We start from the raw sequence: 27,060 nt of genomic DNA, 5'->3' as shown, positions 1-27,060 counted from the left end.
GCGCTGGCTGATAGGGGTGGCCGCACGCAGGCGCCGGGGCTGACGGAGGTGGGTGAGTGTGCGCGGTCCGCTAGCTGTCCTGGGGCTGCGGAGAGAGCGCGCCGTGGGCGAGGGACCTGGTACGGGTACCCCGAGGTGGGAGGGAAGGGAGAGAAGGTGGTCACGGTTCGGTTTCCCCCTCGGTCTCCCCCGTTGGTCCGTCAGCCCCTCCCACCTCCGGCGGCGCACGGAGCGCAGCAGGCCTGAGCGGCAAGTGCTTCTCCCTTCGAAAGGAGGTTCTGCCTCTGAGGTAACGTGCAGAGAAATAAAATAGGTGATAAAACGTGTTGACGGTGTTTATAGGAAAGGGGTTGGAACAGGGCATGCGTGCTAAACATGGAGGAAGAAGAGGAAGACTACATGTCTGATTTATTTATTAAGTAGGTGGCTTCTTTTTTTCCCTTTCTAAGCGGTTGTAACCATGTTTTTAAGAGTGCTAATATTTGCTAGAATTACTCTTAGACAGGATGTAAGGCCAGGTTTGCCCATGGTGAGACGGGTGAAGGAAGCTATTCAGAAAGAAGAAAAGCAAAAAGAAGCCAACGAGAAGAACAGACAAAAGAGTATAAAAGAAGAAGAAAAAGAGAGACGTGACTTGGTACTGAAAAGCGCGTTGGGCAGTGAGAACAAAGGCTTTGCTTTGCTCCAGAAGATGGGCTACAAGAGCGGCCAGGCCCTTGGCAAAAGCGGTAAGCTGCCACTGGAAGTGTGTGCCTATATTCAGGTGTACCTTTATGTTTTACAGACTGTAGTTGCCACTTTATATTTAGGCAGGGTGGATAAATGCCTCTCCAGGAACCCTAGTGTTGCTGAACTGTGAATGTGTTGTGGCAGAACAAAAGAGTAAATCTCTTAAAAGATGGTGTAGATTGAGAGATGCAAGGGAAACAGCAGTACTTGCTGTTCAGTAAAAGCACTTCCATATGTGCATGCCTACAGGAATTGCTTTAAGGATGTTTTCATGGTCTTGCAAAGCTAATAGTGTTCCACAAAAAGTCTGCCCTTCCCTTTGAATTTATAGTTGATTTCTGAAGAAATGGTGCACACTGGCCTACCCTTATGAAGCTTTATTAGATGAAGTAAAATGGTGCATCAGTAACTGCTCTGCCAGTTCAGTGTGTCTTTAGCAGACAATTGGCAAATTAAATGGCCTGAATAGATCCTTTTTGTTCTTCATCTTAGTCAAGTTGAGAGAGTCTCAAATGAAAAATGCTACAGAAGCCTGTAACAAAGCAGTCTTCACCACAGGTATGTTATACCTGTCAAGTCAAGGCCATTTTCTTTCAGTTGGGTAGTGTCCTGGAAAAGATTTATAGCAATCCGGCAGACAAGCCAAAAGAGGGAGGCAGTTCCAGGTCAGCTGGGGGTGATTTGTAGTGCACTGAACGTGCATTGATTTGGCTTTTTTCAATTTCCAAGCAAAAAAAAAAAAAAAAAAAAAAAAAAAAAAAAAAAAAAGAGGAAAAACCACCACAGGAAAATGTGCATATTTAGTGGTGAAAGCTGTTTGCCTGCTTGAATATACTGCACAAGTCATAGTTTGAGAAAGACTTGATTTCTTAAATTAACCTATTTTTTCCTTCACAGGAGAAGGCATTGTTGAACCTATTCCTCTGAACATAAAAACAGGTTTGTGATATTTCTTAATTTACTTAGTTAAGTATCATTGCTTCTCAACTGCTTACATTAATGTTTTGAATTCACATAGGCAGAAGTGGGATTGGTCATGAGGAATTAAAAAAGAGAAAAGCTGAAGAAAAACTGGAAAACTATAGACAAAAACTCCATATGAAAAAGCAAGCAAATGAACAAGCTGAAGATCAGTTTAGGTAACATGATGTAACTGATACTCCAAGCAGTGCCTGAACTGCAATTCTTTCTATGCTTCAAGTTAGGTTATTCTTATAATGTGTTACTATTTTTTAATGTTTTGAATGAGAAGTAAGAGTAGAAGTATATAGTATGTTTCTTAGTTCTAAAGCAAAAGCAGATGCACACTAAAAGCATGTGCTGCATCATTTATTTCTGTAGATGTTAATAATGCAAACAATATACATAGTAATTTAAGTCAACTTTTCAAATCGGAGAACCATGTAATTTTTATTAATAGAAGGGCCATAGCTAATCCTGAGCAGTGTTGCTACAGCAGTTTTTAAAATTAGAATAAATTTTTTGGGGTTTTATTGTTTTTATTCTCCCGATTTCCTTGTTATATGTGGAGAAAGAAAGCCTAGGGAAGGCTGTATATTCTGCGGAAGTTTAGTGGACCACCTAGGAAAACCTCATGAAGAAATAGTGTTCAATATAGTGTGATCCAAAAAAAGCCAAGACATTCCCAAGAAATACTTGTGTGCTCCCACAAAAACAATGTCAGAGGGACTTCTTAACTTCACTGTTGTCCTGGTCTGAGAGAATTAGTAGGGCTAGAATCTTAGATTTTCTATTTTAGAAAAGCTATCAACTGTAATGTGTCTCAGTTTCTCTAACTGCTTATTTTATCCATCTACTTTTTCTTAACAGAATAAGATTTAAAAACAAACAAGAAGAACGTAAGATGGAAGGGGACCTCCGAAAAAGCCAGAGGGCCTGCCAGCAATTAGACATGCAAAAAGTGAGACTCTGGGCTTTTTAGGTTGGAAGGAAGGCTTATAGGTTAGACATACAGGCTGCAAACAAAATAGTGAGTCAGTTCTTGGAAGTTCTCTAAAACTGTGGGGTAACTAGCCCAAAGTCTTCATGATTGGCAACACTTCAGTCCTCTTAAAATATTTCAAAATACATGTTTGCACCATTAAGATACCTGAAGGTGTACACCAACCTCGTGGTGAGTTATGTGAGGACCTATGTTAATTTGCATCGTCAGAGCTCACCTGGTTTTGCTCCCACATCCTTGTGGTTACTTCTGAGCTGTTAACGTATCTTCCAGTAGCAAGTGTCAGGCCTCCCTAAATGACAGTGCTGTTTGCCTCAAGTGAGGGAACATCATCGTCACAGAGCTTTTGACATTGGAAGGGAGAGACTCTAGAGATCACCTTGTCCAACCTTCCTGCTCAAGCAGGGTCACCTAAAGCATGTTGTCCAGGGCAATGTCCAGACAGCTCTTGAGTATATCCAAGGATGGGGATCATCATTGAAAGAATCAGTAGATTCACCAAAGAAGAGTCTAAACAAAGAACAAATCCAAACCAAAGTACCTTTCACCTGTAAGGAGTCACACGTAAACTACTATAAATTTCTGACCATTGAAAACTTCAAGCACTTTTTTTTTTTTTTTGTCAGTTAACCTGTTAATACCACCCCACCTTTTTTTTTTTTTTTAAAAAAAAGGATAAAGGTAAATAATCCTTCCTGTGGACTGTTCTGCTTAGTTTCCCCACTAGAGTTTTAGTGATTCTTGGTTATATTATACAGGAAAGTTAAAATCTAACATCTTGCCTATAAAAACTGGTTTTATCTAGCATCTAACAAGAAAACCCGCAAAGGCAAATAATTTTCATTTAAATCTTTCATTATTTAAGGATATTGGTGTTCCTAAGGAGACTTGGTATTGGCTAGAACCCGAAGAGGAAGACAAAAACGATGAGGAAGACAAGGAAGATGAATGCACAAGCTCAGACTTAAGTGTAAGCTCTGCAACTAAATTAATGTCTTGATTCAGACTTAAGTTAAATATTCCTTTAAAAAGTGTGTATGTATACGTATGAGTATGAAGGACATACATATACAGATCACTTTCCAAGCTGTAGTGAATGGCCTCTTTGCAATCTTAGAGCAGAATTTTTTATAGCAGTTACAGGATATAATACAAAATGCTAAGCCACTGATCTATTGCTCATTGGTTTTGAAGCTGGTCTTTGGAAAAAATAGCCTAGAATTTAAATTCTAAACATTTTTGTGTCTTTGCCAAGATATGCAAGACCATGTATATGATAAAGTTATTCTCTTTTGAGTTTTCATTTTGGATGCCTCATGTCTTAGGCTGAATTTTAGAATCACTAAGGAATTTCTGAAAATGCTTCAGATGATCTCAGGAGGGACACTGGAAATTCACATCTTTTGAGAACGAGATTACACAGCTGCTGTTAGCTGTATGTGTTTTATTTGCAGAGATTAGGTGTGAAAAATTACACCAAAAACATCATATACTTGAAATAAGGTAGCTAGGTAATATTTTTAGCTCTTCAGTGCAGGTTTCATAGCTAGAAAGAAGGATGAGCAAACAACAGCCATTAACTTTTCAGAGATTGTGAATTCCTGTGCAGTGTACTACAAATATGGGGAACTTCATGCCTTACTGAGCTACAGTATTGTGTAGCTTTTCCGTAGAAAAGGCTTAAACAGTGTATTTTAGTAAAGGTGGTAGCTCGAGCTGTTTGTGTCAGACCCAGATCATTGCATACCTGTACATATCCCTAGGTATCAGAAAAGCTACACATCCTGACTTCCTATTTGAGAGAACACCACTTTTACTGCATTTGGTGTGGCACAACCTATGAAGGTGAGAGTAAACCTGTTGTGTGTTTTACTTTGCTTATGCAGCTGGATTCAAATAGTAAAATATATCCTTCATGTTTCTCTTACTGGATGCTTTAAGCTTTACATAGCTAGTTTTCCTGCTGTTTTTTTGCACAAAGCTTTGTACATTTTGATTATAAATCAATTTTTAGGTGTTCATGTGCACAAAAAGACCTTTGAACAACCAACCACACAGGCTGTTATTTTATTTGGTATTCATAATAATTTGAGAAAAAAAAAAAAAAAAGATTAAAACCAGTACCATGCAAAGCTGTGAAAGTTTGCAGGTGTTTCTGAAAGAGTTAGAGCTCTATCCCAATTCACTGCACCAAAGAGGGTAGAATTTGTGTTCACTTGTTTTAGCAACTTTCCCCCATACCCTATCCTGCTCTGAGCTGGAATTACTCACTTTTTCTCTGCTTATCCTGTAGACTCTGAAGATTTATCTTCAAACTGCCCTGGAGACAGTGCTGCAGATCATGACTAACGCCCTTCTAAAGAAAGAACCCCTAGATAAATATGTATAGTTCATAATATCTTTTAGAAGGTATGGAGCTGTGCCATACTGAAGAATTTATATGGAAGTATGCAGAAGGATAGTTGGCAATTAAACTCACATTTCTGAAGCATCTTACAGATTCTCTACTTGATGCATGAATTAATAGGTATTAAAACTTTGCATTTCTAATTGAACTACAATATTAGAGGCAGGTTAAGCCTTCCATAGTCTTTGTTTATGCCCCACCCAACTGAACAAGACCAGCTGATAATAAAATTCAGGTTTGAGTAAGGAATAAATATTGGCTAGTTACTCTGTTGTATAGTGTGTTAAACAGGATTTATTTTTCATCTTTACAAAGATAACTAAACATCACTTTCTTTTCTTTACAATCTTAGACCTGCTGGGGAAAAAAAAGTTGTGAAACATTACAGAGACGTTATTTGAACCAACATTCTGTGGCACATAAAGGTGCATATTTTGTGCAACTAAACAGAATCATAGAATAGTTAGGGTTGGAAAGGACCTTAAGATCATCAAGTTCCAGCCCCCATGCCATGGGCAGGGACACCTCACACTAAACCATGTCACCCAAGGCCTTATCCAACCTGGCCTTGAACACTGCCAGGGATGGAGCATTCACAACTTCCTTGGGCAACCCATTCCAGTGCCTCACCACCCTCACAGTAAAGAGCTTCTTCCTTATATCTAATCTAAACTTCCCCTTTCTAAGTTTGAACCCATCACCCTTTGTCCTACCACTACAATCCCTAAAACAGTGTTAGATCATGTTGTTGGAGGGTTTTTGTATATAAAATATATAAAAATATATTTTAATAGACCTTTTATTTTTAGGGAACAGTTGCTACTGTAAACAGTCACTAATAGAAATGTACTGCTGAAATACACAAATACTAGAAAAAAGTATCAAAAAAATACTGGGACAGGGTCAGGATTACTTAACAGTAAAAAGGTAATGGTATTATGGATGCTCTGTCCAAGAACTATAAAGTTTGTCATATACTGGTTTTCATATTGTAAAAGTAGTTGTATAGGAGTCTAGAATCATTAAGGTTTGATGAGATATTTAAGACTGAATACAACTGTATGTCAGTTAGATCCCAGTGGGTGGAAAGGGAAGAGGCAGTGGAACTCCCAGATCTTGACCACAACAAAGAAATAGTAGTTGGTACAGAATAGTAAAATGCTGTATGCATCCCAGCCAGGGATCAGGCTAGGGAAGCTAAGGCCCTGATAGAATTAAATCTGGCCAGGAACATCAACAGCAACAAGAAAAGCTTCTGTAGGTATGTTGGTGATAAAATGAAGACTAGGGGAAATGTGGGCCTTCTCTGGAAGAAAACAGGAGACCTGGCTACCTGAGACGTGGAGAAGGCTGAGGTGGGCGATGAAGTTTTTTGCTCAGTCTTCACCAGCAAGTGCTTCATCCACAGCACTCAAGTTGTAGAAGGCAAAGGCAGGGATGCCTTTGGGAAGAATGAAGAACCTGCTGTATGCGATCAGGCTTGAGGCCATCTAAAGAACCTGAAGATGCATGAGTCCATGGGACCTGATGGGATGCATCCACAGGTCCTGAGGGAACTGGCAGATGAAGTTGCTAAGCCACTTGAGTTGGGGTTGTTCAGCCTGGAGAAGGGTTTGTCAGGACCTCAGAGCAGCCTTCCAGTACCCAAAGGAAGCTTACAGGAATTCTGGAGAGGGACTTTTTAGAAGGGCACCTACTGACAGAACAAGGAATGGCTTTGAGTGAAAGAGGGTAAATTCTGATTAGACATTAGGAAAAATTTCTTTACTATGAGTGCAGCAAGAAACTGTTAACAGGTTGCCCAGAGGAGCTGTGGCTGCCCCATCCCTGGCAGTGTTGAAGACCAGGTTGGATGGGGTTTGGAGCAACCTGGTCTAGTGGAAGATTTCCCTGCCTCTGTTGTAGGGGAGTTGGAACTAGATGATCGTTAAGGTCCCTTCCAACCCAAACCATTCTGTGATTGGGTATTTGTGATTCATGATAAGGCAAAAAACAAAAACCACTTCAAGCTTTAGAAAAGGATGTAAATCAGATTCTTACTTAGTAGTAAACACTGGTAGACCATCAATAATTTCCATAAGAATATAAAAATTACTGTGCTTTCATTTATATTCTTCCTCTTAAGCAAGCACCCACTCAAAATCTAAGGTTTTCAGAAGTTTAAAGCAAATCTAAACTCTATTACTGTATTTTTAAGTTCTAGAGCACTGAAGGAAGTAGGTGTTCAACAGGAATGTAGAGCTGCTGTAAAGAACTGTTGTAAAAAAAAAAAAAAAAAAAAAACAACCATAAAGAACTGAAATTCAGTGAATAATCCAACACCATTTCCTAGTATTTTCTGTACAAAATCAGTCTTTGTATTAATGGGAGTATTCTAGTAATTATTAAAAACATCACTGAACAAATCAGAAAGGTTTGAGTCACCATACCACAAGACAGCACTTCTTCAATGGCAGTAGATAACCTCAACTGATAATGGATACAACATGTGTTAAGAGTATGCATACAGTAATTTGTCACAGGCCGGTTAGCACCACCACAACTTAATCTTCTAGGAGATGAGGACTAGGTTACTTTATGTACTGTAGAATATAGTTCAGCTCATCCACAACCTGTGTTTCCAGGTAAAATCGCAAGTGATTGCTTGCAAAAGCATGCTGCCCTGGTCTGCAGCTGATGAGTGTGAATGGTGATACGACCCTGATGAGCTTCTCAATGGCACGAAAGCAAAACACCAAGGAAAAGACATAACCCAAGTCTTGCTGTTGCTTCTGATGTGTACCAGCATTTCATCAGTTTTAAGAGACATCAAACTGGATTTAAACACAGTCTAAAAGCTTTTTCAAAGGGCATTTACTGAGTATTTCGCCTGTCTTTATCAACAGACTCTAAAAGTTCAAGTATTTGAGATGCAGAGTATCTTTGTGAAGGGTCTCTTGAAAGCATCTTTTTGATTATGGGTTCCTGTATAAAGAAGTAAATGTCAGTAAATTATTTTTAATCAGTAAATAAACTAATTGAAATAATGTATTAAAATCCCATACCTTTGTTAGAAATCGGTTGGTGAAGCTCTTTGGAAGTTTACCATCTCTAACCTTACCCCATACCTGAGATTCATAAAAAAGAACAGGTTTAGGATGTTTTCATTTATTATATTTTGCATCTCACTTTATGACTCATATAGGTTACTGAAGTAATTAGGAAAATGCAACTGTACAAAAAAGGTAGGGCTTCAGAAAGCCCTTTCTTTTCAAAAAGAAAGTAACTGAAAAGTTTGAAAGGTTTTTTACATCTAATTCTACCTTGGTTTTATGTTTGTCCCTTTTTAAGTTCAAAGTTTCACATGCTACAACGTGTTTCTTCCAGCAATCCTCTACCTCAGAAGTATTATCCTTCTTAATTTAAAAGTAGTGGGTTTATAGCCTCTTACCACATAAAAAAAAAAAACAAAACAAAATGCACAAACCAGTTTTTCTTTACTTTGGATTTTTCCTTAGGTTTCCTACTTTAGATGTTACCATTAGCTAAGTAGGTTTGTTTCCTCCCTTTTACCTTCAGTACCACTTAGTGCTTTAGTTCAAAGCAGCTAACATTGAAAGCATTGCTAATTACATGCTTTCAACTTTTGCGGTTTCTATCCACATGATGTAGCTTTCTAGGTAAACAGAGCAGTCCACATCATCCATTTGCTGTTAACTGGTGTAATTTTTGCCTAAAGAAGATGACAGTCCTGTTGTAGCACACAGCTATGCATCCTGAATCATTAGCCAGTTTTATGGATGCTACAGCCTGGCTTAGCAAGCCCTTATAACCAGTATCCAATAAAACAAGAACTCTCATGAACTTAGAGCTTTACCCCTACTCTTCAGCTTTAGGCCTGTGAGCCTACCTGCTGGTGAGCATCAGCTGAACCAGTTACTTAGCTCATAATCATTAGCTTTGCTTTTGCATGATGTTCTTTGATCAGGGATTGCCAGCAACATACAACAGAATTTATCATGCTCCATTAAGGGAAATTGTTTCCTAAACTGATGGAGCAGTTGAAGACCATCCTAGGACTTCCCATCCACATGACTTCCCCATCTACTTATAGACACAAGATTTTTATGCTTCAAAGAAACAAGACTAAATAATTGGTCTTGCCCTTTCACCTATAACACCATGGAACTGTGAATACATTAGCACAGTCAGCTGTTAGCAGGAGCAAGATGGCTTAGAAAATGCTATAAGGTAGCTGAAGAGACCCAGGTTGAACCTGTGAGTCAAGCAGACACATTGGTATGGTTTTCTCATGATGGCAAAAGGACCAAGCTAACTGTCAAGAGCTTCTGGGTCCAACCATGTACATATATCTTGCAATTACTTTTGATAACATCCTCAGCAGCTACATCACTGTCCTACAAATATGAAGGTTTGAGCATACAAGCCATTACACTCATAATGTGCAAAGTACCATGAAAGCGCAAGAGACACATAAAAGATCCCTTTTCAAAAAAAGCTTAAGTAACACTGGTTTTCTTTTTGAAGTAGCAATTTTTTTTTGCGAGACATTCTTTAGCATGCTCAGGCTTTAATGTGTATGTCAATAACACATAAGTGAAATAAAACCAGTAGTATTTCTTTACTTTGGTTATTACATTTCAACAGAGGTGTGAGGACTTATGTGCCTTACAGAAATTAATCAAGGGGAAAATGTAAATAAAAACAGTGTTGTAGATACACAGATTGCTTCTAGCGAGCCGTTAGCATGTGATACCAGCAGCAAGGCAAACCAATGACAGTGAGAGTTCTTTTAAAGATTACATACCTCAGCTTTCTCATGATGACTGAATGCCGAAAGAATCTCAAACCAAATTAACCCCAGTGCATAAATATCTACTTCCTTTCCGTATCTGGCCCCCACCTACAAAGATCAGAACAAGAATAACGCAGTCAAATCCAACTGGACAGCACTCTTAAAACAATTTTTGAAGACAGCAAGAAATTCCCACCCCAAGACTTCAGGACTGGCCCTACTTGATCTCCTCATCAGTCAGTACCCCTTTCTCCTACAACTATTTTATCACATCAATGCAAGAGCATTCCTTACAGCATGCAGTGTCAGCACAGCAACAAAAAATCACCACACTTGCAGACAGCTTTCTCCAGAATGCTGTTACTCTCACATACAGTTATACCAGGGAACTTCAGGCAACCTTGTTTAATACCAAGATTAGGATCAAGAACATCCAATGCTGACTTTATAATGCAAATCTAGTTACAGAGACACTAATATAGCAGGATAATTACCTGTTCTGGTGCCATATATGATTTTGTTCCTGTGTTCTCAGTCAGATTCTCATATGTCACAGAAGTCACAAGACCAAAGTCGCCTATTTTTATTTTATCTTCATCTGATATGAATATATTCTGAGGCTATATGTAAAAAATGAAAAATCACTATATGACCAAGGTTTATTGTCAAGCATAATCAGCCACAGAAGTGCTCCCCATAAAATGTGACAATTGTTCACAGAAATTAGCATTAAGAAATTGATGGGGTAGGAAGCAGGGAAAAAATGCAATTAATTTTTAAAAACAGAAACTCAATTTAAAATAGTACATGACGCAGTAACTGCAATGGGTTGTTTTTTTTTCCACTAGCTCAGTCATAACTATGCCGTGCTTTAATGTTCTTCAAGTACATTGTGCATATAACATTTCATATCCAGAAATGTTTCTTAGTCTCCAGTCCTAGCCCTGGAATTTGATGGAATGGCAAAGCATTTAGGGTCACATTGAATTCCACTCAAATCCCAGTTTCTTCTAGGCACAGCAGCATTATCTGTACACAGACAATCGCAGTGTTGGAGCTTACTACAGGCATCTCACGGTATCCCTTCTAAGTTTCCATTGAACTTATTTTATTTCAATATAAAGACTGTGCACTTGTAGAGACTGAAGTCCTATCCAAAAAGGCAGCATTGAAATGTTTGCATATGTAATGAAAGAGCAACTAGAATATGTTGTTATCAAACACATTTATTAGGATAGATAAACTATCCCTTTACAATATGGCAAGAGCAAACTTCCTAGACTCAACTTTTTCACTTTCTTACTTTTAATTATTTTATCAGTAAAGCTAGTATTTATTTTTCCAGTAGGCAATCTGGTGACCCAGTAACACATAATATATAATACACTGAAAATGCCTGTTAACTGATGGCTGCAGATTTTTTTAACTACTGCATTCTGAGATCCTCCAGTTTGCCTTCCGATTTGAGGATGAAGTCAAGCCAGTTGCTGAAAAAACCAATTCCTAGCAATATCAGAAGCAGCACACTACTAGGGTACATAACACGCTAAAAGACTAGAACTATTTAACATTTTAGGAAATTCCAAAGAGTACTATTTTTATATTTTACTACCTATCCTACTTACCTTGAGGTCTCGATGAATTAAGCCTTTAGAATGAATATATTCTACTCCTTCCAGTATTTGTAAAAATTTGGTTTGTGCCATCTCATGATACTTTCGGTCTTCTCTGTTCTTTTGAATCCAGTTTTCCAATGGCCCTTGTTCACATAATTCCATTTGAATGAAAAGACAGAGAATTTCTTTGTCTGACTTCTGTCTGCAAAAGGAAATTTTACACCATATTGAATCTGGCAAGATACAATTCCTCTCAAGCCATCAATGATTCTCAGGTTCCTCTTCTTTAAGAAGTTTTGTTAATTACTGGTTTTGGAGTTCTCCAAACCAAGGTCTGCAAGCCTCTTGCTTTTGAAAAAAATTCTAGACCAATTTGTACTAGATACAAATAAATAGAACTGCAAACCAAATGGTCCCTGGCTCAGTTGCTCCATACCCCTGGAATATCCCTAATGTTTTGCTTACTTCCACTCACACCAAAAGGTTTCTGAATGTCCAAATTCTGGTTCACGTCTGTCTGTACAAGAAGAAGTAGCACTGTCCTTGGCACACATCGTGCCCTCTAGCAACTGCTGCAAGTCCCTGGCAGGTATTCTCTATTCTGCTCAACAAACACAGAATTAGCTTTCCTCTCCTACCCAAAATGTTCACATTCTTTCAAACTCTGTCCTTCTGAAAGCTGGAAATCTAGATGAAACATATTTGTCCACCTGACAGCCTCACAGTTTCCAGTAGACAACCCTCACCATCAGCCCATAGGATAGGCTGGGGCTGGAGATTGTGAGGGAAAGGAAAATATGAAGAGGAGACACCCCATTTTCCTACTTGCCCTATGTGATTCAAGAGTCCTGAAATAAAGCTGCCTGAGGTACTGAAAGAACAAACATTAAGTGGCTTGGGACTCTCCGCAGTTTTGAAGTCAAGTCACTAAGCAGAATTCCAGGCTGGGACCTCAGCTTTGAAGACTTTTTTCTGTCTTTTACCCAATAACTGTTCAATATAAAATGCATAACTGATACTGAGACTCCAATATATTAATTGTTAGGTTTTGATGAGACATTTCCCTCTCATTTTATTCTTTATTTACTGAGCACATTGGACAGATACCATGCCAACCATAATTTTGAATCCATTAGTATTTTATGGCTGTAGGTTGAGGCTAGGCCACCTACCTGAAAGGTACAAATTTACAGCTAGTGAAAAAAGCTTACCACAGAAGCTTTGAGAAGTTAATCATCTAATTTACAAGTAAAACTCACCGCTGTCTTCCCAGAAGTCTTAGTGTTGGAAGACTACCTCTAAATGAAAGACATTTCATTTTGTATTTCTGTTCTCAACAGCCAAACCATTTCAGGCATTATGGTTAAAATGCTAACTTAGAGAAATCATTAAATCTATGAGAGCTACTGGCTGACCAGTACTTACTCAAAAAAGGAAATTTCTGATCAAGAATTTGGCAGCCTGCTGCCAGGCAAATTTTAGTTTCTGTTCTTAATTCTAGCCCCAGATTTTGAGTTCTGCATTCTTATACTCTTCTATAGATTCAGCAAATTTTGTATGTTAAGAAAGAAGAGAAAGATAAAATTACATATCTTACTCATCAAGGAAAAGAAGATATAAATATGCTTAATTATATACAACTTGCTGCTGAAAAGGACTGTACCTTTTTCCTAGCAGGAAGTATGGAATTATGTGTATTCATTTATATTTGTGTAAGGATGTGTCCTGGGTTCAGCAGTAGCAGTCATTTTTTCTCCTTCTGGTGCAGCGCTGTGTTTTTGACTTTTGGCCTGGGAACAGCGCTGATAACACCGATGTTTTTAGTTACTGCTCAAATGTTTAGTCTGACCAAGGACTTTGTGAGTCTCATGGTCTGCCAGGGAGGAGGGGAAGCTGGGAGGAAGCAGAAACAGGATACCTGACCCAAACTAGCCAAACAGGTATTCCATACCACAGCACGTCATGCTCAGGATGTAACTGGGAGTAATCCGGATGCGCTGCTTCACTGCTGGGTGGGGGCAAGGTATTGGTCGACAGGTCATGAGGTATTGTATTCTCTTCCCTTGTTATCTCCCTTATCATTATTATTATTGATGGTAGCAGTAGTGATTTGTGTTATACCTTAGTTACTGGACTGTTCTTATCTCAACCTGTGGGAGTTACATTCTTTTGATTCTCCTTCCCATCCCTCTGGGAGTGGAGGGAGGAAGGAGGGGGAGTGAGTGAACAACCTGTGTGGCTGGGTTTAAACCATGACAGTTCTTTTTGGCGCCCAACGTGGAGCACGAAGGGTTGAGATAACGACAGACCTGACCGGAGTGTGTCTAATCGTATTTGTGATAAGCATTCATTGTCTTGGATTAATAGTCACGCGTCACAATGCTGATTTACTGGCTCTCAAAGTTGTTTCTCTTGATCTCACAGTTTCAGCATATCGTACCTTACTTAGAGCCAGTATTTGCTGTGTTAGTGTTTATCGGCTGGGGCCTTGGGCTAAGGTTCTTGTTTCATTCTACTTCATGGTAATGACTTGTAATATGAGCGGGCTCCAGCAGCAAGGCGGGATGGACGTGGCCGTGGACTTGTACCTGGCTGTCCCGCTGCTCTTCACTGTCCTGGCCCTCGTCCTCTCCTCCGTCCTCATGAGGCTGCGGGGAGCCAAGGGGGAGCGGCCCAGGGAGCCGGAACCAAGCGGCAGCAGGAGCGGGGCCGGAGGGCGGGAAGGAGGTGGCTGCCGAGCAACGGGAAGAGGTGGCGGAGGAGCCGAGCTCCGTGGCCGAGCCCAGCCCCACAGCGGCCAAGAGCATCCCCCAGCAGCTGCCCGCCAAGCCCAGCGAGCCTGAGCCCCAGGAGACTACGCAGCATTTCCCAGCAAGGCAGAGGAGGAAGATCGGGACTCAGAAAAACAGAAGCTGGAGGTGAGAGAGCCGGCAAGCATAGCAGCTACACCAGCCCCAGTGACAAGTACAGCAGCATCATTTGAGAGTTCTGAAGGTTTTGAATGGCCTTCGGGTACCCTTGGGACCTGCCTGCTGATTGTGATGGGGATCACCATGTTGGCACACACACAGAGTGTGTTTTACCCACAACCATTTTGTCTGATCTCAAAAATTAAGCAGAGTCGGGTTTGGGTCTTGTCTAGGGTTAGACGACGATATAGGAGGACCTAAGAGGTTCTCCCCAAGGCTGCACAGTCATGAGTGTAAGGGTGTGTGCGACAGTATGGGCAAGTATCTGGTCCACCTGGCCCCTCCAGTGCTTTGGAAGCGTCAGAGATGGAAGGCAGCTGTATGGAGTCCCCAACGACAAGTTGCAGAGACTGCTGAAGGGGAGGGTGAATTATTTTGAGCCTGGTGGGCCCGTGATAGTTCAGGCCATCAGGGTAGAGATGCAACATGGAGATGGACTCATGATCGAGGGGTGGACTTAGCAATAGACACTATTGCCCAGGTTATTCACAAGTGTGAACACTGCACACAGCCTCTCTTGCTCTGAAAGACTGTTACAAGAGATGGAGCCTGACATCATGGACCGGATGGACTCAGCAGCTTTATAAGGATTGATCCGTGTACTAAAATAAGAGTGCACTGAGATGAGAGTGAGGGTATATTGAAAATGTGGGATCTGAGCATAACATGAATGGTATGGAATAAGGGGTGGATACTGTCCTGGGTTCAGTAGTAGCAGTCATTTTTTCTCCTTCTGGTGCAGCGCTGTGTTTTTGACTTTTGGCCTGGGAACAGCGCTGATAACACCGATGTTTTTAGTTACTGCTCAAATGTTTAGTCTGACCAAGGACTTTGTGAGTCTCATGGTCTGCCAGGGAGGAGGGGAAGCCGGGAGGAAGCAGAGGCAGGACACCTGACCCAAACTAGCCAAACAGGTATTCCATACCACAGCACGTCATGCCCAGGATGTAGCTGAGAGTTATCTGGAAGGGCTAGTTCGCTGCTGGGTGGGGGCAAGGTATTGGTCTGCGGGTCGTGAGGTATTGTATTCTCTTCCCTTGTTATTTCCCTTATCATTATTACTATTGATGGTAGCAGTAGTGACTTGTGTTATACCTTAGTTACTGGACTGTTCTTACCTCAACCTGTGGGAGTTACATTCTTTTGATTCTCCTTCCCATCCCTCTGGGAGTGGAGGGAGGAAGGAGGGGGAGTGAGTGAACAACCTGTGTGGCTGGGTTTATACCACAACAGTTCTGTAACCAATCACCAGCCTTTCCTTTTACAACACAAGATTCACTATAGCAAACAAGTTTGTAAGTGCAAACTACTATTTTGTAGTTACCTTGGGGCTGGAGAAGTTACATGGTCGTACCCTTGCCAGCTATTGTAATACCGCACTATGTTTTTGTGGTCAAGTCTTGCAAGTTGTTTTACTTCACGCACATTCCTATTTGGAGTGAGGGAGGAATCATTTCGCAATAAAAATATTAAATGAAGTTAAAGACATGATGTAAAATAGCAGTATGCAAGTAGTTTTACATTCATTTAGAAAAAAACCACAAACAATAATATTCTCCTTCATTCAAATTCTAAATTATAATTACAAATTCTGTGGGGTTCCTTTCATCTGCTGAATTATTCAAAGTAAAAAAAGTGGCTTAACCATATTAGAAATGAAAGCCCCACTCAAAAAAAACCCCAAACAAACAAACAAAACCCCAAAAAAACAAAACCAAAAAACCTGAAAAAAAGCAGATTGCTGCAGTGCATAATTACATTATGTAGCCAAACACAATGTAGCAAACACCCATGTTTTCTCATCACCACTGTGAAGTTTGTTTACATATAGAGAAGTCAGTGGAAATACTCAGGAAGAATTCTTACTAAATTTGGCCTGTCCTTGTAACAGTGCCTACTGAAGTAAGTTCAAACCCATCAGCACACCAGTCTTTATCTGAAGAATCAGGAAAATGTTTGTTAGTGTAGTTCTCAGGATTGCAATACAAATGAAAAGAACAAGTATCTGTGAAGATCACAAGAATTTGATGGGCAGTTGAACAATGTAAGGGTCAAGTATCTCCAACTTGAAACCTTTTGTATAGATTACGTAAAAGAAAATCAAGTTTTTCAGCTGCTGACAAAATACTCCACTAGGGACAGGTTAAAGAAAACCACTTTAAAAAAAAATATTGGGATCATCACTAGTAAGTAACAAGTAACACAGCATGAGAATAATGACTACATGGGTCATATATAAAGCATTTTCCAAGTAGAAACCACAAAATGTATTACTTTCATTTTTCTCTATTTTCCCTAATCATAGTCATTATACATTACCAATATGTAAACTTTCCACGTAACCTGTCAAAAGTAACAGTGCTGCTTTCAATGTTTTATTAATCAGCAGATTTTCTTCAAACATATTTTGCAGTATTAATAACCAGAGCACTAGTGTGTTCAGGGAAGGTAGAACTTAACAAATCTACTTCCTTACAGTTGCAACTGAAATTACTCCGGTGAATGCAAAAACGAACATGCTGTTTTCAGCTTCACTTAGAAATAAAGGATAGGTTTATCAGAAAGAACATGCAACTAATAATGAAAATTGATTACACACATACAGTCTTATTAAAGAGACAAAACAAAGTACTAAAATCTTGATTAAGGTTATCCTAAAATAAAAACTAGACATAAATATACAGTACATACTTTGTGAATTGAACTCGTTTGACTGCATAGGTCCTCTCATCAAGCTTTGCTGTTGCTTTGAAAACATTCCCAAAGCCACCTTCACCAATAGGTTCTATATTTTTAAAACTCTCAAGAAATCTTAAAAAAATAAAGAATATATATATATATAAACACTTTAAAACTTCAGGCATACTTAATTTTAAATTTCCAAGATGTAAAAATGATCCTGACAGGTCTACTACATCAGCTGCAACATCATTCTACAGAGATCACTCAGCATTATACAGGTCTAAATCGCAGTCTTGAAGATTAAAAAAACAAATAAAAAGGGAACCTGACCCTTGAAAGCGTGTAGGGTAATCACTCTCACATCTTCACACAAATGACCTTTGGGTGTAACCATCAAAGGACATTGCATGTCAGTTGCTGTACTATAAACTGACATTTCCAGAGGAAAAAGAAAAAAATAGTATCTCAAATACCAATTAGCTTTGAAAGTTATTTTTACAGCCGTACTTTCCTACATTCTGTTATTAAAAAAACCCCCCAAATCTAGACCACTACATACTGTGATTGCCATACAAATCTTAAAAAAAAATAAAAGTCTTTCTTACCTTTTATTCACAGTGTATGGGCTTTCATTTTCCTCACCAGTATTTGTGTCCAAACCTGGCAAACTCTCATCTGACATCTTTTTTACCTCTTTGCTGTCTCTCACATTATCAAAATTTGCTGCCAATTTTCTGTAACAAGGATAAAAGCAGAACTTATAATGGCCATTTTCCTAATATCTGGCAAAAGAAATGTACCTCCCAATAGTGCCACTTCTTTACTAGATATAGAAACAAACAGTGGTTTGCAATACAGCTTATGGGAGCTAACAACCTAGAAACAGACACGTACCTTTGGGGTTTCAGAGCAGAACTTGGTGTGTTTCTCTAAATGAAAAAGAAAAAAAAAAAAAAAAACACTCTAACTGAAATATCCTGGATATTTTAACCATATTTAGTTTAAAATATGTCTGAGAATGTATCTAGGAATTGTCTATAAATGTGTTCATACCTTATATATGCAATGTAATATGAATTAAGCCATATCTTAGCTTCTAATTTTCACATATGCTATGTATGACATTATCATACTCTTCCTACAGAAGAATACAAGCTTAGTTTGGCTCCCTTTCTTGGGAGTACTGCCCATTTGGTCAACAGCACATAGATTGGGTCTGAAGTATAGAAGTAAGTGACTTAACGGCTAACAGCACAAATGTCCTGAATATTCTTAGGGAAAAATCGCACGTTTTCTAGTGATTAGTGGATAAAGGAACAAACTGATGCTACACTCTTTCAAGAAGCTTTCTCTATTCAGGGTCTAAAATGTAGTTATGAGGAAAACCATTTTCATACTATACCTGAGAAGGTGAAGGCTTTTCACATACTGCCATGTCTTTCATTTTTTCTGCCAAATTTGCAGCTGAGTCTTTAAAGCAAATACTGTTGCTACTGAAAAATAAGCAACTAGGTTTACATGAAGGTAAAACAAATAAAATCATTGCCACAATTAAAGAAAAAGGCATAAACCCCCCATAGATTCTAAAATCAAAACCTAGAAAATCATTAACAATTGTGATGGATTTAAAGTACAAAACTTGATGCTGGAAAGCTAATAAAACAATGACATTTTGTAATATAATCCTCTATTTCTATGATCTGATATCATATCTATATGATACATATTTTATGATCTCCTTTAATTGAATAGGTTAAACACAGATGTTTATGTCAAGACAGCACAGCCACCTCTAGCATTATACATACTGGCTTGCTTTAGAATCCCACAAAGAACATAAAAGAGGTGGTAGTGGCACTGCAGTTAAATTAACTGCTGAACTCATAGGGTTTCCAAATCACAAATGAAACTTTCTGCAGGTTCATTGTCTTTCACTAAGCAAATTTTCCCCCTTGTATACGGAGAATGGAAGAAAACAAGCAAAAACCCCATGTCTCACAAAAACTCACACAAAAACAGAGAAGAAAGCAGAATGTGAGGCACAGGAAAAGTACTTGAGTTGTATTATACTGAGTTGGCAAGAGTATCATAATAGGAAAATGAGTGTTAAAACTGGCATGCAATAATGCCATTATAAAAATGAAGTAGGTTATTCTGCTTACATCACTGTAAAATTGCTTCTGAAAAAACTCACAGCAAAAAGTAAATATATCAGAAAGCTCTGCAATTATAAGCTAACCCATAAGGACTCAAATTGCACAAGTATAACAAATTTTTCTCTGGCATGTAAGAAGTTCAAATCAAACAGCTTTATTCTGCAATAAAGAAACTAACACAGATTTTATTAATAGCTAGAACACATGACCCTCTAAGATTAGTAAATACATTTTGTTATCACACTATCAGTGAACCCCACTTACTCCAAGTCAGACTGAGTTGACACTTGATGGGAATTACTATGGTCTCTAAATGTAGAGTTCCTGTTAGATGATTCATTTCCCATCTGAAAAACAGAAACAAAACCACAAAAAAAAAAAAAAAAAAAAAAAAAAAAAAGTTTAACAAAACCATGTAAAAAATCCCCTTCAAAGAGGGAAGAGGGAAGATTGCAAGATCCTAAGTGGAAGCTGTTAGCTGCACTGAAGATTCAAAGCCCTGCAGAAGAAAGGCATCTGCCTAACTTCCACCCAGAGGAGTGGAACCCTGGGCCCTGTCACAGACAGCAATTTTCCTGCTCAGACTATATAGACACATTTGCAGGAGTTTTGGACACGTTAGGAATCAGGATAAAAGTAACAGTCATAAACAGCAAATGTTTTTACTGCACATGCAATTGCCTGCATGGAAAACAAGAATTATGAAGGCTTTAGTATGTGTAATCAGCAGAACAGAAAATATCTTTGGTGTGAAAACCCTGTAAAACCTGGATTACTAAATCAGGGTTCACTAAAAAAACCTAATTCTAAATACTTAGTAGAGGTTCTTTCTCTTCCCACCTCCATGTCTTAAGAGCATAAATGTAACATTAAAAGCAACACCTACCATTGTTACAGGCCATAAGCAAACAAAAAGGTTTATGTGTCAATGATACCAAACTTTCTTTTTTTTTTTTTTTTTTCCCCTTTAATTTGGGAGTACTGGGCATTTACTACTTTTTGCTGGTTACATTTTGTTTGTTAGACACACATCGCTGGGAATTAATAAAAATTCAAACCAAACCAAAACGACCAATACCCCAATTTTAGACTAACAGCTACAGAGGTTTTTTTTAAGTAGGAAATTTCAGACTTCAATGAAAATCCATAGACCCATGAGCTCACAACATAGGAAAACATTAAGAAAGCATCCTAGAGCTTTAATAGGCCATTAATTCCATGGTTAACTTAAAAGAGTTCTTTCCTCCACCATACTGCCTTCCTTCCCTTTAAACTACATTTAAGTTAGTTCCTATGTACTGTTCTGTGCATTTCAGAAGTGGGTTTAGATCACTATTAGGATTCTGATGATTTTTTGCACATACGAAAATACAACCATGAACACGAAGACAAGAGCTCTGCTCTCCAGAGGAAGGTGTTAGTAATTGTTTTACTAGGCTCTGCCTCGGAATACTACAGAAGGCAAGCCCTGTCGATTCCCACTCCCCGTTTTGCCTTTCTCACATTTCACAGTAGATTTTTGATCCAACAGAAGGCAGCAAGAGATTTATATTCTTAGCCAGTCAGCTCAACAGCAGTCCACACAGGAAACACCCAGTACATTAGAGCAGTCAGAATTCAGAATCTTTTCATACATGTGCATCCTTGACTGACAACATATCAGACCCTCTTCTGAAATGCACAGAGATACCAACTGTGAGATTTCTTTTTTTAATACAGCAATTGAATATAGAAACACAACAAAAATTTTACCTACAGAATCCTGTAGCCCAGAAAACCCACTAAAATATGGATAGTTTTCCCCTTAAGTGGAATCCATGGAATGTGATTTTAAATACAATGAGGAAATCTGTTCAAAGATTACAGATGCAAGAACTAAACTCTCATTTTAAGGTTAAATATAGCACATACTGTTATATCGCCTTGCTCAATTAGCTTCTCAAACGCTTGTTTTGCAGCAGCTTGTTTTGCAGCAGCTAGAGAAGGTCCAGTGCCATTTCCATACACGTAACCACTAATTGTACATCTACAAGAAAACCTGGAAAATACAACAGGGATTAACATCTTATATCCCATACAACAAGTCTTAGTTTAATAATTTTTAAGACTACGGTCAATTGACATCATGGAATGGAAATCCAAAACATAAATCTTCAGGACAGTATTTCCAATGTACATTTAATCTAATTAATAAAGGCAGGTAACTATTTTGACAAGCCTTCAAGTTAACCAATTTTCAGAGACTGAATATTTAGCACTTTTTAAGATTGAGCTCCTCAAAGCATCATCACATGCACCCACAATCACAAAGTATCACAGTTCAGGTTTTAAAATGGTTGATTTTGCAGGAGAATAGAGGAGAAATTTTCCAGCAGATATTGTCAAGAGTTAAAATACATAGATATTCTTTATCATCCCTCAGCTGTCATTAACTGGAATGTTTCTGTGACTCACTGACTGCTATACATATGGAAGGAGACACAAACAGGCTCTCCTTGGCACTTGGTTCCTACAGGTCTCCAAGATACATGCCAAGAGATACACAAAGGTGCCAGAGCTACAACCAAGAGAACTGACAATTTGTCTACACTGACTACCATTTTATCATCATGCCATCTCTTTCAGCAACTAAACAGACTCAGTCCTCCTAGCCTCTCATACCACGTCCTCCAACTCCTTGACTACCCTAATGGCCTTCAACTGGATTCTCTCCAGACTACCTCTGAATTATTATTGCATTTCTATAGATTCATCTAATGCTACTCAGGATAACTAATGGTAGTGTGTCATAGCGTTATACAATACAAAGAAATATTAAAAGCAATTACGAAGACAAAAGTACGTCTTACACAGGAGCATGGGCATCTCCATTACGCGTGTTAGTATAATTAACCTCTTCGAAGGTCCTTTGTGAATACATATTTAGTTGGCTAACATAGTCACCAGACAGTACAGGTAATAAGGTCATCCTAGTTGTTGATGATTCTGCAGCTTGGACATTTGAAGGATTCTCTCGCTTTAAAATAAACAAAATAGGTAACTTAAAAACTTAAGCTTAATAAATATCTTAAGATAAACAGTGCACAAGATCTAACATAGCTGCAAAGTTTGTCAGCATTTCGAAATACTTTCAAGGAATCCCAAGTTTGCATTAACTGAGTCCCTTGTGGCAAAGGGCAATTACCCCAACCCAGAATTACTACTTTGGGTTTACAAACAAATGTAAATCCAGTTTTTCTAATATTGCACCAAAAAAAAAAAAAAAAAAAAAAGCAGCCAATGCTGCCTTCTGAATTTTTTTCACATTTTTTAAACCCTGACTGAAAAAAAAAGGATGGCAGCAGGGTGCTGCTGCCATTAGCAAGGGCTGCAAATGCCTCTATGCATGTACAAGAGGGGAAAGCAGGACTTTTCAGCTGTCTCATGATCAGGCAGCATTAATAATGCATTAGCAAATATGCAGCAGTTGTGTTAAAGTAATGATGGTGACACAATAGAAAGCATATGGAAACAGGTAAGGAGAGATTTCAGTCAAAAGGTGCTAACAAGCATTCAGAGTCAAAAAGAAATGTAAAGAATGGCTAACAACAATACATGTGGTGGAAAATAAAGGAGCAAAATTCAAACCTAAACTAAATCAAGGAAGGATAAAGAGTATAGAATAAGCTATACCATAAAGAATATAATGACAAAGATGCATCAGGTTAAGTGAAAGTAAGCAATTTTATGAGTTTTATGAGACAGGCAACAGGCATACTGAACAATGCCCTGCAAATATTTTCAAGACATCAAATTACTGAACAGCTGTCAAGATGAAAAAGAAACACTGTCCATTCTGGATGTACCAAGGCAGCTTAAGAAAGGCAAATACATTTCCTTACCCTCCTATAACAGCAGAGAAGGAAACATTCTCGATATTATGTACCAACACTGTAGTAGAACAGTAAGAAAAATAGTTCCCTTTAAAGTAAAGCACTGAATAAGACAGAACAACTTAAATAATTAGAAACTCTCCAATGGCTAATATCAGAGATTAATCTTCAATTTTTACTGGGGAAAAAAGAAAAATCTTACAGTTTACTCACCTGTTTCTCAATCACTTCCCAGGCCTTTTTTGCTGCAATTGCTTTTGCTTCCTTCTTATTTTTACCAGTGCCTGTACCATATTTTTCACCATTTATCTTAACCGCAACTGTGAACCTGCAATGAAGGAAACTTTTCTAAAACATTGTAACGTTTTCTCTCATACATACATTATAACATTCTCAAATTCAACTTTCTTATTGGCTACAAAGATAACTGTGAAAGTCTTTCACAGACCTTATAGCAGCTTTCCAGTATCTGAAGGGGGCCTATAAGGATGCTGGGGAGGGACTATTCATCAGGGACTGTAGTGATAGGACAAGGGGTAACGGGTTAGAACTTAGAAAGGGGAAGTTTAGATTGGATATAAGGAGGAAATTCTTTACTGTTAGGGTGGTGAGGCACTGGAATGGGTTGCCCAAGTAAATTGTGAATGCTCCATCCTTGGCAGTGTTCAAGGCCAGGTTGGACAAAGCCTTGGGTGGCATGGTTTAGTGTGGGGTGTCCCTGCCCATGGCAGGGGGTTGGAACTAGATGATCTTAAAGTCCTTTCCAACCCTAACTATTCTATGATTCTATGATTTAAGTATTCATGTGTGTGGCCAGCAGTGGCCAGTGCGTCCCGTTAGCCAACCAAGCACTAGGAAAGAGCACCATAAGGGCACTGGAGGAGGTTTACAGCACTCATTGCTGTAGCCTGACACTGTACGTTGTACTACTTGGAACAGCCCAAGTTATCCAGCATGTTCCTGGACACCACCGTCCCACTTCACATCATTTACAGGTACAAAGAGAGTGGATGGAACTGTACTTGTGAATGTAGCAGAGTACACTGAAAAAAATGAAAAAGTGCAATAATTGGGAAAAACCAGTAAATTTGAAATGTGTGTGAATTCTCTTAGTTCCATGCCATCACTTTTGAAGCATGCAGATGTAGCTGTGTAACCACAGCTGTGGCCATTACTATGATGAGGATTTTCCCCGTGCAGCTCATGTAACTCAAAAAAAGAAAAATTAAGATAACCAACATGTGACACCCAGATAATAATTTATTTTGGGACTATGGTCAGGTCTAAGAATAAGTCAGCACAAACAGCGCTGACTGGCAAGAAGGAAGACACTGGAAGAAACAATTATTAGCATAAGGCATGTCTACATGCAAACTAGCAAAAACAAAAATAAAGAAATCACACAAGGAAACATGATAGATCTTGAGTATCTGTGATCTCTGGCAAGGGAAGAAGTAGCAAAACACTATATCTGTGTTAAAAAAATAAAACTCATTCCGTCACCTGTAATTGTCTCTTCAAGTAAAAGCAAAGCAACTTAAGCAAAAGACCCTTTTCTTGTAATAGGTGTTCAAAACCTAACTACACATAAAACATGCTGGTACCCAATCAATTGATATAGGCCCGACTTTACAGTTAGAAACCAGCAACATAACTCACAAATAATTTCTCAGCTTTGTAAAACTAAATAAACAAAGCATTTAAGTTAGCATAGATCATAAACTGAAACATTTACTGCCAGCTATCCCACCTCCTGACAGATTTCATGGCAGATGCGTAACATACCTATAGTATAGTTACTTACATTATAGATACAGGTGTATTGCTGTTGCTTTCCAAAAAACAGAGAATCAGTTTTCTCCTCAAACTCTATCACAACACTCTCTTCACCCACCTACCACTCACTTTATGGTTCCAATCAGCTCTCCCACCACACTTCCATTAAGTTAACTTCTATGACTTTGTGTTTTATCTACCTAATTTATTGCAGGAAGAGTCCTGATGGTTACTGAGGTGCATAGTGAACTTACACAGGATCATGAGATGGGCCATCCATGTTGATATCAGCATAAACCAGGGTAAATTTGTGCTTTTGACAGTAATGGTTGATCTTCTCCATACACTCACGTTCCATTTTGACACGATCTCCGACAGGTTCTGCAAAGCAACATTCAAAAGTATGTCTGTGCCTCCTGGCATAGCAGGGAGACCATCCTTAACCCTGCAAGACCACTGCTGTGATATCAAATAGAAAACTGGTACCAGTAACATAAAAGTCACAGAAAATTAATTCCAATTTCTAATTCAAGTGATTGATCAGCAACTGGTTTTGAAGACACATTGCTTGGAAAAACAGTTTTAGAAAGCAGAGAAAAGAACCTGGAGACTTCTTAGCCTATTTGTCAGCAGGAAAATCCTGAATTATTCACTAAATACTGTGAAAAAATCCCAGTCAGTAAAGTTTCTCCAGACAGAATTAGGACCGATTCCTTCAGAGGGCTAACCAAGAGGCGTTTGAACATACCCTTTGAACCCGAGATGAGTGCCAGGCCCAGTGACACGCACTACCGATGAAGCCGCGCTCCCGGCGGCGACGCAGCTCACGGGCAGTCCGCTCGAACCATGGCGCGGGCAGCCTGCCTCTCCAGTGCGGCCGGATTCTCTTTTTCCCGATCCGCTACTCGCAAGCAGCAGCAGCCGCCCCGGAGCCGGCGCGATGCGATGAGATGCGGTGCGGTGCGATGCAGTGCGGTGCGATGTGATGCGGCGAGGTGCGGTGCGATGCAGTGCGGTGCGATGCGGCAGGACCGTCGGCTGGCACGCACTGCCGCGGTTTCGTTTCCGGCAGCAGCTCCCGCCCAGGTGAAACGAAACCGAAAGCTCGGGAAGCGGTCCCGGAGCCCTGGTGCTGTACGTGGGGAGGCGGCTTCTCCAAGATATGTCACACCCTGGTAGCACCTCCACTTCCTCGTTGCTCCCCGACTGTTACCTCCTTCTGTTACACAGAGTACAAGGCAGCTGCAGTAATAGCACATATGGTATATATTTCCCTGCCCATGGCAGGGTGGTGGAACTAGATGCTCTTTAAGGTCCGTTCCAACCCAAACCACTCTATGATTCTATATAGCTCAGCTATATGGACAGAGGAGAGTCACACTGCACCCAGCTTTTCACAAATACGTCCAAACATTTGTTTAATTTCTTTTTTTAAAGTAGCCTTCTTCCTTCATGGACTAGATAGTCAACACTCACATCCCTTACAGAGTGTTCAGTAGCTTCCCAAAGAAATGAGTTTCAAACCACAGATAAGGCACGTAGCAGAAAGTATTTCCTTTTATAAATTTTAAATTTTCAATTTACAGAATCATCATAGTATTATAGAATGGTTTGGGTTGGAAGGGATCTTAAAAGATCATCCTGTTGCAACCCCTCTGCAAAGGGCAGGGACACGTTCCACTAGACCAGGTTGTTCGAAGCCTTGTCCAACCTGGCCTTGAACACTACCAGGGATGGAGCAGCCACAGCTGCTCTGAGCAACTTGTTCCAATGTCTCACCACCCTCACATTAAAGATTTTTTTCCTAATATCTAATCTAAATCTCCCCTCTTTCAGTTTAAAACCATTCCCTCTTACCTTGTCACTACACACCCTTGCAAAAAGTCCCTCTCCAGATTTCTTGAAGTCTTTGAGCAACCTGGCCTGGTGCAAGATGCCCCTACCCATAGCAGGGGGCTTGCAACTATATGATCTTTAAGGTATCTTCCAACCCAAACCATTCTATGATTCTATGATGATCCTATGACTTCTTTCTTGTTAAAACACACCTAGAGCAATTCCATAATTCTGTGTATGGACCTCACTTAAAGATACC

General features: G+C 39.3%; 2 protein-coding genes across 14 annotated transcripts; one reads left to right on the top strand and one right to left on the bottom strand.

The window, feature by feature from the left end:
- The first annotated feature begins 11 nt into the window (after positions 1-11).
- GPATCH11 (G-patch domain containing 11) lies at positions 12-7,938 on the top strand. Of its 11 annotated transcripts, none has more exons than XM_080614693.1 (10): positions 19-48; positions 343-419; positions 502-728; positions 1,627-1,668; positions 1,748-1,868; positions 2,560-2,650; positions 3,558-3,662; positions 4,456-4,537; positions 4,986-5,219; positions 7,724-7,863. In XM_080614693.1, the coding sequence occupies exons 2-9, from the start codon at positions 376-378 to the stop codon at positions 5,039-5,041; spliced, it is 768 nt and encodes a 255-aa protein (XP_080470819.1). In that variant the 5' UTR covers positions 19-48; positions 343-375; the 3' UTR covers positions 5,042-5,219; positions 7,724-7,863. The 11 variants fall into 11 exon arrangements, with proteins under 11 accessions (XP_080470815.1, XP_080470819.1, XP_080470816.1 ...); XM_080614690.1 differs by having other exon boundaries at positions 36-249; positions 490-728; positions 7,724-7,871; XM_080614692.1 differs by having other exon boundaries at positions 36-249.
- Positions 7,926-25,809, bottom strand: EIF2AK2 (eukaryotic translation initiation factor 2 alpha kinase 2). 3 transcript variants are annotated; one of them, XM_080614684.1, is made up of 16 exons: positions 25,714-25,809; positions 25,220-25,346; positions 23,403-23,517; positions 22,167-22,333; positions 21,229-21,355; positions 19,582-19,664; positions 18,564-18,654; positions 18,056-18,090; positions 17,767-17,895; positions 17,171-17,290; positions 15,804-15,908; positions 11,520-11,712; positions 10,389-10,514; positions 9,907-10,002; positions 8,144-8,206; positions 7,926-8,063 (listed from the first exon to the last, which is right to left on the bottom strand). In XM_080614684.1, exons 2-16 carry the CDS (start codon positions 25,321-25,323, stop codon positions 7,953-7,955), a joined length of 1,665 nt encoding a protein of 554 aa, XP_080470810.1. In that variant the 5' UTR covers positions 25,324-25,346; positions 25,714-25,809; the 3' UTR covers positions 7,926-7,952. The 3 variants fall into 3 exon arrangements, with proteins under 3 accessions (XP_080470810.1, XP_080470811.1, XP_080470812.1); XM_080614685.1 differs by having other exon boundaries at positions 18,564-18,651; XM_080614686.1 differs by lacking the exons at positions 21,229-21,355; positions 22,167-22,333.
- Between the last annotated feature and the right edge of the window lie 1,251 nt (positions 25,810-27,060).

Source organism: Psittacula echo (assembly GCF_963264785.1).
Source record: "Psittacula echo genome assembly, chromosome: 4".
NCBI classification, from domain to species: Eukaryota; Metazoa; Chordata; class Aves; order Psittaciformes; family Psittacidae; genus Psittacula; species Psittacula echo.
The sequence above is the reverse complement of the archived record's forward strand: the minus strand, read 5'-3'. Positions and strand labels throughout refer to the sequence as shown.